This window comes from Desmodus rotundus, chromosome 4, assembly GCF_022682495.2.
Source record: "Desmodus rotundus isolate HL8 chromosome 4, HLdesRot8A.1, whole genome shotgun sequence".
NCBI lineage: Eukaryota > Metazoa > Chordata > Mammalia > Chiroptera > Phyllostomidae > Desmodus > Desmodus rotundus.
Window position 1 is genome coordinate 101,997,973 of NC_071390.1, and position 15,321 is coordinate 102,013,293.

The following is a 15,321-nucleotide window of genomic DNA, read 5'->3' on the forward strand; positions in this document are numbered from 1 at the left end:
GAAACATAAAGCACACAGAAAAAGACTAGAAATCTTAGAGAAAGGGAGCTTTGGGACTGAGTAAAACACTTCATTGGAGTTTAAATTAATATTTGCTCAAGAATAAGTGAAAAATTTCAACACTTAATCATTAGCTCCTTCAAAGTGTTCTACTTCAGCCTTTTGCTGTTCCTACATAGTATAAAGGATAATGCAGTACTTCAGCTGAGGATCATACACAGTTGAATTCCTTTTCATAGCAATGTTTTAAGGAGTTGGTTTGAAGTCATTTAAGTGTAAATTTTAAATGACACTTGCAAAGCCAGATAAAACTATTGGTGTGTTGTTGATCTTTTTAAAAGAGGCTCTGTGGGTGGAATTTGCCTGCACTTTAATTTGGGCATGAAAAGAGTGTTCTAAGCTTGTCACGGTTTTGCCCATGGTGTGGGTTGAATTATTTGGCAGTTCCTTAGAAGATGATCTCACCCCAACTGATGAACAGGAACCCAAACAGCCAAATTGTAGGAACAGACCCAGGTGCAGACTTGACAGAAGAACTACAGAGACCCAGACAGGAGGCAGGCAAGCAGGGTCTTCCTGATTTCACTGACAGCACTACTGCCGTCTCACACAGTCACAGAGCTGAAATAGCTCCAGTTGGATGTCACCAAGCAAGTGGCCAGGAGAAAATACTCATCCTGCACTTTATATCACGTAATTATAAGTGTCCCCTTCTGAAGGAGTGATGATAGAAGGAGAAACTCCTACACAGTGCCAGCCTTTCGTTTACTGTTCAATGAGTTTGCTTTCTTCTTATCTGGGTTACATTAAAGTTTAGTTCAGAAATACAATGACATAAACTAGGCCATATGAGAAGCTGTACAAAGCACACTGAGGTTAAAATTTTCCAAGAGATTTTCTTCCTGAAATGTTCCTAGGATATTTGTAATTACTGTTAGAATCTCCTGCCCCTGTCCACATCCATAAAATAAACCACAGAAATGCAATTTACTCCTAAGGTTCAATTACGTTTATTATTATCCCTGCCATGCCCAGCTTTCCATCTTTCTCAGCTTTGCCTCTATCCATCTTTGCCGAGCTAGACAGGGAGAGAGCCCTGCGCGTGGCGGTTTGTGGTACTGTTCGCCCACCAAGTTTTAACCAACACAAATCAATCACCTATAGTAATTAAAAATGAGAGAAAGGCAGGCTTTTTTAAAAAATAGAGGGGGGAAGGAAGGGAGAGAGATAAACATCCAATTTGTTGTTCCATTTATTTATGCATTCATTATGTACTTTTTGTATGTGCCCTGACTGGAGATCCAACCTGCCACCTTGGTTAATCGGGATGACGCTCCAACCAACTGAGCAACTGGGCCAGGGCACAAAGGCAGGCTTTATAAAATGGTGCTACCTGGCCCTGGCCTGCATGGCTCAGGTTTTGGACTCGATCCCCAGTTGGGGCTCCTGCAGGAGGCAGCCGAGCTACACATACCGCTTGGGCTTGGCTGTAAGCAGCGCAAATGGACTCTGGCGAGGAGTGCATCAGCAGACTCTGAGACTGGGGGGTTGCCAGAAAGCCAGGTTTAGAAGAAGACAGGAACCGAGGGAGGACACAGCAGAGACCAGGTTAGCCCAGGACCAGCTTGATGGGCTCTGCTGTCACATCCTCACCTCACAACTGCCATCTCAACTGCTCTGGCCTTGCTGTGAAGAGTTCCCACCTCCCCTGAATCTTTGCATGACTGTCTACAGATACAGCCTTGCCAGGGACATCAGTCTGGACACCAGCCCAGCTCAGACAGTGTGTGAGAGGAAGCACCGCTTGCTCTACTTGGTCCAGTGGAATGGACGGTAGAGCAACAAGCGAGGATCCCTCCCAATGGGAACAGTGTTGGGCTAGAGAGCCCCCCAAAAGGCAGGTGCCTGCTACTGTACTATAAAGACCTGGGGTTCCATCTATAATGGAAGAGTATTTGTGTACATGGAAAGAGATTCTTACTGTTCTAAAGCAAGGACTTACTTTTGCATTATATTTCCTCTTTCAGATGGCAGTAAGATTGCAGCTTCAACCTTGATGGAAATTTTGCTGATGAATGACTTCAAACTTGTCATTAATACAGTAACCTATGATGTACAGTGCCCCAGGAAAGGTAAGAAACACAGCTCTGCGACTGTCTTCACATTTCCCTTCAGCTCACTTGTACAGGGAGCAAGCAGGCCTGATGAATCGTTTAAAATAACCAAATGACCATATGTAAGGTTTTTTTAGCAATAGTATAAATGATCAGTAGAAGTTGCCTAGCAGGACTTTTAGTCTCGTATACTCTTTAGACTTTTAAAACTTCACTGTAGGAACCTTAATCTGACATCGTTAGATTAAGAAGTAGGCCTGAAAATCATGAACTCAAGTGTGTATCGTTATAGAGCTCTTAACTCTTTCTTTAAAAATAGATTTTGTTTTTTAGAGCAGCTTGAGGTTCATAGCAAGTTTGAGCAGATAGCAGAGTTCCTGTGTACACTCTGCCCGCCTCCCCCACAGCCTTCGCTGCTGTCAAGCACCTCGGTGGTACATTCGTTACAGTCCATGAACCTGCGCTGGCACATCGTCGTCACGCAAATTCCATATTTGACATTATGGCTCAATTATTTTTCCTCACCCGCGGACATGCCTATTAATCTTAGAGAGGGGACAAGGGAAGGAGAGAGAGAAGGAGAGAACATCAGTGTGAAAGAGAAACATTGATCGATTGTCTCAAATGCACGCTGACTAGGGACCGAACCTGCAACCTAGGCTTGTGCCCCAATCCAGAACTGAACCCGTGACCTTTCAGTTTATAGGACGACGCTCTAACCAGCTGAGCTACACAGGCCAGGGCTAGGGCTCACTTTTGATGTACATTTATTGGGCTTTGAAAAATGTGTAATGACATGTATCCTCTATTGTAGTATCATACAGAATACTTTCACTGCCCAAAATATCTTCTGTGCTCTGACTGTTTGTCCCTCCCCTAGCCCCCAACCAATGGCAATCATTGATCTTTTTGCCATTGATTTTTTTACTGTCTCCATAGTTTTGCCTTTTCCAGAATGTTAATATGGTTGGAACCATACAATATGTAGCCTTTTCAGATTGGTCTTCCTAAACTGGTACCATACCTATAAGTTTTCTCCATGTATTTTCATGGCTTGATAGCTTATTTTTATTTGGTGCTGAGTAATATTCCATTGTCTGTATCACAGTTTATTTATCCATTCTCCTACTGAAGGACATCTTGGATGTTTCAAAGTTTTGATGATTAAGATGGCTGTAGACATCTGTGTACAGGTTTCTGTGTGGACATAAGTTTTCAGTTCATTTGGGTAAATACCAAGGAGCATGAGTGCTGGATCGTAAGAGTGTGTTCAGTTTTGTGAGAAACTGACAAACTTTCTTCCGAAGTGACAGTACCATTTTGCATTCATATAAACAGTGAATAGAGTTACTGTTGCTGTAAATTCTCATCAGCATTTAGTGTTGTCAGTGTTTTGGGGGTTGGCCATTCTAATAGGTAGCACAGTGATATTTCACTGTTGTTTTCATTGGCAATTGCCTATTGACATGATTTCAAATGCTTGTTTGCCATTCGTATATCTTCTTTAGTGGGGTGTCCAAGTCTTTGGCCTGTTTTTAAGCATGTTGTCTATTATCTTATTGTTGATTTAAGACTTCTTTGTATATTTTGGATTACAATTCATTTTCATATATCTCTTTATTTTCTCCCAATGTGTGGCTTGTCTTCTCATCCTCTTAGCATTGTCTCTGAGAGCACAGGTTTTTAATTTTAATGAAGTCCAGCTTCTCAGTTATTTCTCTTGTGGATTGTGCCTTTGGTGTTGTATCTAAAACTCATCTAGGTTTTCTCTTGTGTGATTCCTAGGAGTTGTATAGTTTTGAATTTTATTGGACTGGCCAAAACGTCTGTATCATTTTTTCCATAAAATAAAAGACACATTTTTCATTTTTACAAATGATTTTGTTGATTTGGATATTTTGAGTATGTCGGCTATCTCCCACATGGTATAATGTTGATCATTCTCAGTTAATGTCTTGATTTGATCACTATCAACTTCAACTGGTCTGCCTGACCATGAAGCATTGTCCAATGAGAAATCTGCACCGTGAAACTTTGCAAACCACTTTTGACACGTTCGATCAGTCACAGCACCTTCTCTGTACATTGCACAAATCTTTTTTTGTCTTTCAATTGCATTTTTACCTTTCTTGAAATCATAAAGCATAATATGCTGAAAGTGTTGCATATTTCCTTCCATCTTCAATATTAAAATGGCTACACAAAAATTCACCAATTTTGATGTTAATTTTAAAAATGCACACTGATATGACAGCTGTCACAATACAATCTAACAAAATTGTTTTGAGTGAAGTTAAAGACAGCTAAGTGCTACTAGAACCATCTTACAGAAAAAAACAAACAAGCTTTTTGGCCAATGCAATGCATTTAAGTCTATGATTTATTTTAAATTAATTTTTGTGAAGTGTGTACGGTCTGAGTCTAGATTCATGTTTTTGCATGTGGAGGTACAATTCTCCAGCATCATTTGTTGAGAAACTGTCTTTGTTCCTTTTTGTTCTTGCCCTTTTGTCAAAGATCAGTTGACTCTATTTATGAGGGTCTATTTCTGGGCTCTGTCTCCTGTTCCATTGACCTGTTTTTGTTTCTCACCAATACACACTCTCTTGACTGCGGCAGCTTTACAGGAAGCCGTAAAGCTGGGTAACGTCCATCGTCTGACTTTATTCTTCTTCAGTACTGAGCTGGCTGCGCTGGGTCTTTTGACTATTCGTGTCAACTTTGGAATAAGCTTATTGATGTCCACAAAATAACTTGCTAGGATACTGATTGGGGTTGTGTTGAATTATAGATACATTTGCAAAGAACTGATTTCTTGGCAATATTAATTCTGTGCATGAACATGAAATCTCTCTTCATTTATTTAGTTCTTTGATATCTTTTGTCAGACTTTTGTCGTATAGAACTGGTACATATTTTGTTAGGTTTACACCTAACTATTTTCAATTTTTAGGTGAAAATATGAATGGTCATTTGTTTTTAATTTCAAATTCCACTTGTTTACTGCTGGCATATAATAAAGTGATTGACTTTTATTTATTAAGCTTGTATTCTACAGCCTTGTAATAATTGCTTATTAGTTCCTGGAGGGTTTCTTATTGTTGATTTTTTCAGATTTTCTATGTAAGCAATCATCTGCAAAGACAATTTTATTTTTCCTTTTTTTGGTAAATATATATATATTTTTTTTTTTTAAATTTTCAAATACAGTTAGGGTAGATCTTTCTCTCCCATTTCTTGTCATTCATTTCCCTTATATATAAGCTATAATTGTTGAATACATTTTTACTATCATTATTTTGAAAAACCATTCTATCAATTAAGAATAAGGAAAAAGAAAAATAAGTTTTGATTTGTCCTCCCTCACTCTTTCTGTAATGTAGAATTTCTTTCTTTATGTAGATTTGAGTTTCTAACCTATATCATTTTCCTTCCCTTAAGATCTTTTAACATTTCTCGTAAAGCAGGTGTGCTAGCAGTGAATTCCCTCTATTTCTGTTCGTTTGAGAGTCATTTCTCCTTCACTTTTGAAGGATACAGAATACTATGTTGGTGAGTTTTGTGTCTAAACACTGTAAATATTTCACTCTATTCCCTTCTTGCTTCTATAATTTCTTGGGAGAAGTCAGATGTAAGTTTTATCTTTGCTCATGTATAGGTAAGGTGTTTTTCCCTCTGTCTTCTTTCAAGATTTTTTCTTTATGTTTGATGTTTTTCAACTTAATATGATATGCCTAGGTTAGGGAAGTTGGGGGCATTTATCCTCTTGATATTCTCCGAACTTCCTGGATCTGTTTATGGTTTGGTGTCTGGCATTACTATGGGAAATTTTTAGTCATTATTGCTCCAAATATGTTTCCTTCTTTCCCTCCTTTCTCTTCTTTCTTCTGGTAGTCCCATTACATGTATATTACACCTTTTGTAGTGCACCAGAGTTCTTTGATATCCTGCTGTTTTGTTCAGTGTTCTCTCTCTCTCTCTCTCTCTCTCTCTCTCTCTCTCTTTCAGTTTGGGAAATTTCTATTCACATCCTCAAGCTTAGAAATTCTTTCCTTAGCTGTGTCCCATCTACTTAATAAGCCTGTCAGGGGCACTCTTCATTTCTGATAGTGTTTTTGACCTCTAAGATTTCATATTGATTCTTTCTTACAGTTTATATTTCTCTACTTTTATTACTCATCTCGCAAAGCAGATGTGCTAGCAATGAATTCCCTCTATTTCTGTTCATTTGAGAGTCTTCATTTCTCCTTCACTTTTGAAGGATACAGAATACTGTGTTGGTGAGTTTTTTCTCTAAACACTGTAAATATTTCACTCTATTCCCTTCTTGCTTCTATAATTTCTTGGGAGAAGTCAGATGTAAGTTTTATCTCTTGCATGTTATCTACTTTTTTAGTAGAATCCTTATCATGTTAATTGCAGTCATTCTCAGTTGCTGGTCTCCTGTTCCCTTCTCTATCCTCCATCTGGTACTGCCATTTTGCATGTTATAATTACCTTTTGTAATTGTATCACAGCTCTTGGATATTCTGTTCCTTTTTTCCCATTCTCCTTTTCATTGTCTTTCCACTTGGGAAGGGCCACGGACCTATCCGCAAGCTCACTGACTCTTCCCTCCCCTTTGTCTACTTTACTTACTGTTGAGCCCATCAAAGGCATTCCCCAATTCTTGTATGTTTTTGGTTTCTGGCAGTTGTTTTTGATTTGTTAGAAAATCCTCACACAAGGATATTTATATTGATTTTAGAGAGAGAAGAAGGTGGCAGGGGTGGGTGAGGGGAGTGAGATAGAAGAACATCAGTGAGAGAGAAACGCTGGCCCGCATTGCCTTCCGTGGGCACTCTGACTGGGGATGCAGCCTACATACAGCCTTTTGACGTACAGGACAATGCTCCGACTGAGCCACCAGGCAGGGCTGCTTTCTTATTTGTTATTAGAATTTCCATCTGTTTATATTACTCATCTGTTCTTACATGTTGTCCACTTTTTTCATCACAGCCATTACCATATTAATTATATTTATCTTAATTTCATGGTCTGACAATTCCAAAATCTCTGCCATATCAGATTCTGGTTCTGATTTGTTTTGTTTCTTCACACTTTTTTTCTTGCCTTTTGCCTTGCCTTGTGGTTCTGTTGTTGAAATCTGTGCATGAGGCACTGGGCAATAGGAGCTGATGCAGGTAAGTTTTTAGTGGATGGGAGTGAGGCCTGCCCTGCAGACAGGCAGTGGAGAGCACAGCCCCACTGCCCCAGGGGTGCTTCACTGAACCCTGGCTCAGGCTTGCCCAGCCCCACGATGTAAATTAGATTAGCGGTGCGCAGTGGGCCCAGTTGGAGGGAAAATGACAGGAATCCTACTAGGTTAATGGAAAGTGAAGTTTATAAAATGATAAATTTTCAGTTTTAAAAAAATGCACTTAAATTCCATTTCTTTCCTAAAGCATTGTGAAATCTGGATTTGAAAATTCAGGATATGAAAATACAATCCACATTGAAGGCACATATAAAAGGAATAAACAGCTTCTAAAGAAAAAGAAAACAATTCTTTCCCATTTTGGCTTTTGTTAGGAGATACCAGGGACAAATGTTTAAATTGGTAATACAACACAGGAATTCTGCAGTGCCCACATTTCTGAGAGAGTACAGGCACAGTTTCTGTCACTGAACTCGGACGAACGTTTTGTGTCACTTAACAAAGACCATGTCCTTGGGTGTATTTTCAGTCAGGCTTGTCTGAGCCCTCTTCCTAACTAGGCCTCACCTTGGCCTGTGAAAACTGTGGGCTCTCAGCACAATCGATTTTGTTTATGCCACGCCCCACCACCCACACTACATGACACCAGCAGAGTTTCTAACAGCTCAAGGCCATGTCCCTAGGATGCTGACTCCTGGCCCCTTAAAACGCTTGCCTGACAGGGGAATTTACTGGCTGTTCTAGTAAAAACCTGGCGATAGGCAGATAGGTCTGAGCCCCCTCTCAGAGCAGTCACTTTAGAAAGCTTGTGATTGTAAATCCTTTCTTTACTCCCTTGGAGTGTCAGCCTCCTACCACCCAGAGCTGGCTCCTCTCCGCAATGTGGACACGCACGGAGGCCACTGTAGCCCTCACCGCCGGCCTGGCGGGGGCCCCTCGCTCTGACTTGCACCATTGCAGTTCTGTTTGTTTCCTTTCTGGGTAAGGCCAGTTCACAAGTCCACATGGCCTATCTCGGTAACCAAAACCCATTCTCACTTTTTTTAAATTTCCACTTCCCTGACTTTGCCTAAGTCCCTCATGTTCCCCTCCCTCCCTTCAAATGCCCAGCCACCTGTGGACAAATTAAAATTGAGTTCAGCCCCTGCTGGATCCCCTTCCCTGTTGCAACACTTACTGAATAAAATCTGTCTTTACCATTTTGACTAGTGTCTGGCTTTGTTTATCTTGGATACATTCCACAGCTTTTGACAAAATTGTGCCCCATCTATACCTCTCTTCTGTGTGGACACCTTTTAAATGTCAATACATATTCCATCCAAACCTCTTTGCAAATCTCAAAAGCTGGGAAGGGAACTTGTGGTTTTTACCTCTTTGAGGCAGCTTTAACTTAGAATGTGGGAAGGATTAAAGACCACAATAAAGTCTCGAAGAAGTGGGTAGAAATGGAAGAGAAATAACTTCAGAACTGCTGGCAAAACCTGGAAGATCACTGGGCTGATACTGACTGCAGGATCACAAATCTCTGTCTGCATGGTTTGCTGCTGCTAGGCCGGAAGGTCCATCTTCCCTTCCTCTCACCTGTCCCCTTCCCTCAAGTTCTGTTCCACGGGTGGGGAACAGGTATGACCCTCAGGAAGGTATCATGACAGCCCAATATCATGTGAATTCATAGATCCACAGAGGTGAAAGGATGAGAGAAACCCATAATCAAAAGAACTCTATTTGAAAGACCCAGAAGTGGTGACCCCCTTTCTTGTCAATCTGAACCTCCTTTCAGATCTGTACCTTGTAAAGAACTTGCATTTGAATTGCTTTTCAAATGTATACTAGACTTTTGTTTACACGTTTGCACACCAGCTTCCTCCCCTGTGGATCCTTAAGTAATTTTTGGATAAATGGTTGGTGGGTGGGGAAGAGAACTCGAGTATAAAAGCGAGACCATAAACTATATGTTACAAACTAAGGTGAGGTATTCAGTTAGGTTCTGGTAAATGGATATTCTCCTTACTCTTTCTGTATGAAAAATTTTAAAGAAAAAGCAAAAGTCATATTACAAAGAAAAAACAAAAACATAATTTTAAACCTACTGTCTGATAATTTGTCATTGCAGATTGTCTTTGTATGAGAGGTACTAGTGCAGTCACCTGAGGCGGGAAGAAATGCTCACACTAAATGCGCCCCGAGGAGCAGGGAGGGCTAACCAGCCAGGGGGATCAGATTTGGTTCCCTGGGCTTACAGACCCTGGAGGAAAAAGTGTGGTGACTGCCTTATGTTTCCCTTCCGTCTTTCCCCAGAAAAACGGAGTAATGAGCACACTACTGAAGTGGAAAACATGAAATCCTTGGTTCACAGACTGTTTACAGCCTTGCATTTAGAAGAGATTCATAAAAAGAGAGAGCACCATTTACTGGAGAAAATCGACCACCTGAAGGGACAGCTGCAGCCCCTCGAACAGGTTAGGAAGCATCACAGTTGAGTCTGAAAATAATACCCACATTTTATGGAGCACTGTCCATGTGAGCATTTTCTGAATGTTTTACCCATACTCATTTTCTCCTTCAATCCTCACAGTGAGCCACGAGTTTGCTGCCGTTATCTTTCTCATTCATTAGATGAGGAAACTGAGACACCAAAGGCACAAAGCTAGTATGTGGTAGAGCCAGAACTTGACTCTGGTGGTCTGACTGAGAGCCGCCGTCTTATACTCTGTGCTCTGCTTCCTCTCCGAGGACGGCCGAAGTGCCTCTGTGAATACGGGTGGTCTGCGCGGGGATGCCCTGGCTGCACTTCACCACTGTTTCTCTTTTATAGAGTAGGCCACGGCCCCAGCTCTGCTTCACAGAATTGGAGCTGAGAGTTAGTGACGGGCTTCCAAACATCCAAAGTTAATCAGTGACAGAGAAAAAAATAACTTTGGGCTGGGGAGAAGGTGGTAGAGTCTTTTTTAATTTAAGGAAAAAAACTGCATTTTTTAAACCTGTGATTCCACGTGTGATTTTTAAGTATAGGTGGATAACTCTTAACTTTGTACATGAATAGAAAGTTTCTGGAGAGAAAAGAAACTTTTAATAGTGATTAACTCAGAATATTTAGGGGATGGCAGAGAGAGGGACGTTTTTATATTATTTGTTGGATTATGTACCTACATTTTTTTCTTTACTTTTTAAAAAGTTGGTGGTATATTTACTTACATTATGAATAAAAAAATTAAAAAGTGGCCAATGGAAAGTTTTTCTCCTACTACCCTCCTAGTACCATGGCCCTAAACTGTGAACCATTTCAGATTTTATGTACAAATACAAATATATCATTATTTCCTCCCTTTTTCAGAAAAGGGCGTGGGCTATTACCCACTACTCTCACCTTTTCTCACTAACATTGCACAGGCCTACTTCATTTTATATCTGTCCACTTTATTGTGCTTTATAGATACTGCATTTTTTCCAAATTGAAGGCAAGACCTTCTGCCAACAAAAAAATAACAATTCACTGAAGGCTCAGATGATGGTTAGCATTTTGAGCAGTATTTTTCTTTTTTTTTAAGATTTTATTTATTTTTAGAGAGAGGGGAAGGGAAGGAGAGAGGGAGAGAAGGATCTATGCGCAAGAGATACGTGGATTGGTTGCCGCTCACAAGGCCCCCAACTGGGGACCTGGCCTGCAGCCTAGGCATGTGCCCTGACTGGGAATTGAACTGGCAACCCTTTGGTTCGCAGGCTGGCACTCAGTCCACTGAGCCACACCAGCCAGGGCATGAGCAGTATTTTAAAATTAGGGTACATATGTTGCTTTTTAGGCACCATGCTATTACACACTTAATAAATTCACAGTATAGTGTGAACATAACTTTCACATGCACTGGGGCCCCCAAAACTTGTGTGACTCACTTGATTGCAGTATTCACTTCATTGGGGTGGTGTGCAACCGAACCTGCAGTATGCCGAGGTATGCCCGTATCCTGGAAAGGTCACCAAAGGGGTGCATAGAGAGCCTTTTCATTACAGCTGCATGGTAGCTTCATGGATATATGGACAGTTTTTGGTGTTTTACTCTTAAAACTGAATCTGTCGTGAATCGTATGTGAGCAAGAGCACCTGTAGGATGGATTCCCAGAAGTGAAATTGCTGTGTTGAAGAAAATCAGCCTGTGACTTCAAGTAGGTCTCAGAGGATGGCTTCTGAGTTTTTCGTTGTGTACCCATCTATTCTACTTAAATTTTTTTTTCATGAGAAGGTATTGCCTTTATAATATAAAAAAATTGATTTATTAATTAACTGATTTGGAAATAGGTGATCACTCATTAATGGATGTTTTTTAAATTGCTTCTTCATAAATCAACCTCTTTAAAGTAATGCAGATGTCCATTATCGTTGTTCCTTTTCTTCTTGTAAACTGAACTAACAGCCCTTTGTTTTCCCCTCAGGTGAAAGCTAGAATAGAAGCTCGCTCAGAAGCCAAAACCAGAAGACTCCTGTGGGCTGGATTAGCGCTGCTGTCCACTCAGGGCGGGGCGCTGGCCTGGCTCACCTGGTGGGTGTACTCCTGGGACATCATGGAACCAGTCACATACTTCATCACATTTGCAAATTCCATGGTCTTTTTTGCATACTTTATAGTCACTCGACAGGTGAGTAGTTTGTTAGGAAAAAGTAAGTCAGAACATCTGCAAATATTTCCTTATCCAAGTCAACTAATAAGCAATAAATCCTTTTTAGTTACTGAATTACTGCTCTCTGGTTTCTGTATGCCAATAAATTTCATTGTTGTTTTTCATGAGGATGGAGATGTATATGCAGCCCAGAGAAACAATAAGTAACTTCTATAGAGAAATAAATATTACAACTCACAGATTCCTCCACTGAGATCAACACATCAAATTTACATTCTTTGTTCCCTCATTTATAAAAAAAATTGAATTTGTATTGAAAAACACCCAGTAACTTTTGCTTCATCTTGTGATTATTTTGCCAAAAATCTCCATTTCCCCCTTTCTTCCTTTTATCCCAGTATGTGATTTCTCTTCCCAGCTTGTTTGCTTTTGAAAGGAGCAGCTGATCTCAGACCAGACTAAATGTTTTACTTGTGTTGCCTTATGCTGGCTCTGGTAGCTGCTGCAAGTATTTTACTCATCTGCCTTTGCTTTGGTGTTGCTAAGGCAAATATCTGTCTTGCGGAGGCGTTAGATTCATTTAAAACATGTTCTCTTTTTTTTTAGGATTATACTTACTCAGCTATTAAGAGTAGGCAGTTTCTTCACGTCTTTCATAGGAATTCAAAGCAACAGCATTTCGATGTGGTGCAATACAACAAGTTAAAAGAAGATCTTGCTAAGGTACTTACTGTAAACACAGCATCTTATAGCTGGTTTTGTTTGGGAGCCAAACTTAGTGTCAGGGAAATACAATTGGTGGCTTATCCTCACAGGTTAAATTTTCCATGTATTGTGGTTTGTTCAGTAAAATAGTTGACTTGTCTGATAGTCATTCCATATCCTACAGTTTTATTGTCTTCTGTGTTTGAAGTGGTGATAGCTTTAAATGTGTATGTGAAAAAGTCTTAAATGACTTTGAGATAGTAAAGTAATAGTTTTCAGTAGCAATCTATTTCTAGGTGAGTATTTGTTTTTAAGGAAAACAATCCAATGTCAAGCTCATTTGCAGATTTGTAACCTATTAAAAACATAAAGAATTTTAGGAAGGTAGACACTGATCATCTTAAGCTCTCTAAAGGCATTTGCAAGTTTTTCTCCTTAAAAATAGAAAAATCAATATGGTTTTCCTCCTTTAATCTTTCCTGTCTGTCACATGAGAAGTTGGAGGTGCTTAATGTCACTTGCCTATTATATGCCATTAGAAAGTGGGGAAACCGGGGTCTGAAACCAAGTTTGTCTCTGGGGCCTGTTTCTTAGGCAGCTTTTATCTCTGGCCTCCCAGCGGACTCATTAGCTTGTTCAAATAGTGACTTCTCCATGTGTAACTAGATTTTAAATTTCTCTTAGTAATTTTATAAGAAAAAATGTTCAGGTAAAAATATCTTCCATTGCTCAATGTATACTCATTTAATAGACAGTAATGATCATATATTTTGATATCTGCACCTTCTCAACTACCCATTCCTCAATTAAAAAAGAAATTACTAAAATTAAATTTGTAACCCAAAATTGGAGTTGAAGAGATTTAAAAGATTTCTTTTAATTTCATATACTCAGTACTTAGGAGAAATACACTGATGGGTTTTAAAGGAGAAATACAATCATGCATTTTTTTTTTAAATTTCGGGGATAGTCTTCTATTGAATGATCCAACCCAGGAGGGCTAAGGGATGTTTCCAACTAGTGTATAGCACTGGGCATTTAAGACTTAAAGCAGTACTCTGTGAGGTATTATTTTTTTAAGGTAATAAAGTTGAGAAAAGAGAAGCTGACAGGTTATGGAGTGGGTTTTGTTTTGTTTTGTTTTCATTTGAACTGGAAAAACCATTATAAAGCGGGAAACTAACATAGCAAGAACTATAAGGATCTATTAGAAACCTTACATTCACCTTTTAAGAAAGGATCCACTAAATCGAGACATCCCGGCATTGGTCCCTGGAAGTTTGGAGTCCGGACTGACCTAAGGAGACGTTTCCTCTCCAGCAGGCGTGCTGACGTTTCCTCTGCCCTCTGACCAGGGACGTTTTCTTCTTCTCATTGACAGGCTAAAGAGTCCCTGCACCGGCTGCGTCGCTCTCTGTATTTGCCAACACAAGTAGAGGAACTCAATGAAAAGAACTAATCTTACATTTTTAAGTGTCACTGAATTTTTCCATTATGTGTTGATTTTGCAACTTAGAAACTGGAACTTTTTGAGTCTCATAGCATTTGAATTTGACTGTTTTAGTATCTTTTGTTAATAAAAAAATGCTTGTCAAACACACATATTCTTGGGAGTTCTCATTGGAGATGTTTGGTTTGTGGATTTTCACTACTTCTTGAGGTTTAATGCTGGAAGGAGCTTCGTTGCCTCCACCCAAATCAAAGCGGCTGCTGGTGCAGTTTGGCGCTCAGGCTAGGAATCCTCGTCAGCCTGTCCAGTGTCAGTTGCCTGTGAGGACGGGAAATGGTCGGTGTGCTTCGCAGTCATCGTTCTAGCCTTCACTTCAAATCATCTTGTCACTAATTTCTTTTTAAAAAATTGTTTTTATTTTAGTTACAGTATAATATACTAGTTTCAGGTGTACAGCATAGTATTTCAATGTTTTTGTACCTCATGAAGTGATCACAATAAGTCTAATAACCATCTGTCACTGTATATTCATTTTAAATACATAGTAGTTGGAAGATTTTTATCATTAAGTATAGCTAAAATTGTTATAAAATGTCATTTGAAATGTTTCATCTTAGCTAGTGTTTCTGGAAATAGATACTATTTATCATATGTTGTCAGATACTGGACTTAGGTGCTTTACATATGTATTACCTGTAATCCTATGAGGTAGCTATATTTTAAAAAGATTTCATTTATCTATATTTAAAAAGAGGGGAAGGGAAGGAGAAAGGGAAGGAGAGAAACATCAATGGGAGAGAGAAACGGCTCAGTTGCTTCTCATACACAACCCAGACTGGGGACCAAACCCACAACCCAGGTGTGTGCCCTGACCAGGAATTGAACCCATGACCTTTTGCCTTGTGTAACAACACCCAGCCAACTGAGCCACACCAGTCGGGGCAGAGGTAGCTATTTTTTTGGTAGCTTTCCAATTTAATAATAAGGAAATGAGGCACACAGAGGTTAATTTGCCCAAGTGCACATAGTTGGAAGATTTAACCATCAACTCATAACAGGTCACAAATCTTTGTAAATTTTCAACTAATGGTATTTGATCTATTATCTAAGATTTCACCAATTCAGCATTTGACAAGGGTGCTTAAAACAAACAGAAGGCCCCCAGTGTTTTCAGAGTGTATCTTGAGTCAAGTCAGATTCAGACATCCTTACACCGTAACTACAACACAGTGATCACTTGCT

General features: G+C 39.7%; 1 protein-coding gene across 4 annotated transcripts in view; it reads left to right on the forward strand.

Annotated features, from left to right (window-relative positions):
- MCUB (mitochondrial calcium uniporter dominant negative subunit beta) overlaps window positions 1–14,227 on the forward strand; it is an 80,184-nt gene extending 65,957 nt beyond the window's left edge. The window contains exons 4-8 of one of the 4 annotated variants that reach the window (XM_053923352.2): window positions 2,028–2,132; window positions 9,610–9,770; window positions 11,739–11,942; window positions 12,531–12,647; window positions 13,864–13,986. In XM_053923352.2, coding sequence (XP_053779327.1) covers window positions 2,028–2,132; window positions 9,610–9,770; window positions 11,739–11,942; window positions 12,531–12,647; window positions 13,864–13,980 — 704 coding nt within the window. In that variant the 3' untranslated portion in view covers window positions 13,981–13,986. Of the gene's footprint in view, window positions 1–2,027; window positions 2,133–9,609; window positions 9,771–11,738; window positions 11,943–12,530; window positions 12,648–13,863 lie in introns of all 4 variants that reach the window. The other 3 variants (XM_053923354.1, XM_053923355.2, XM_053923353.1) reach the window with 3 other exon arrangements.
- Window positions 14,228–15,321: the final 1,094 nt, after the last annotated feature.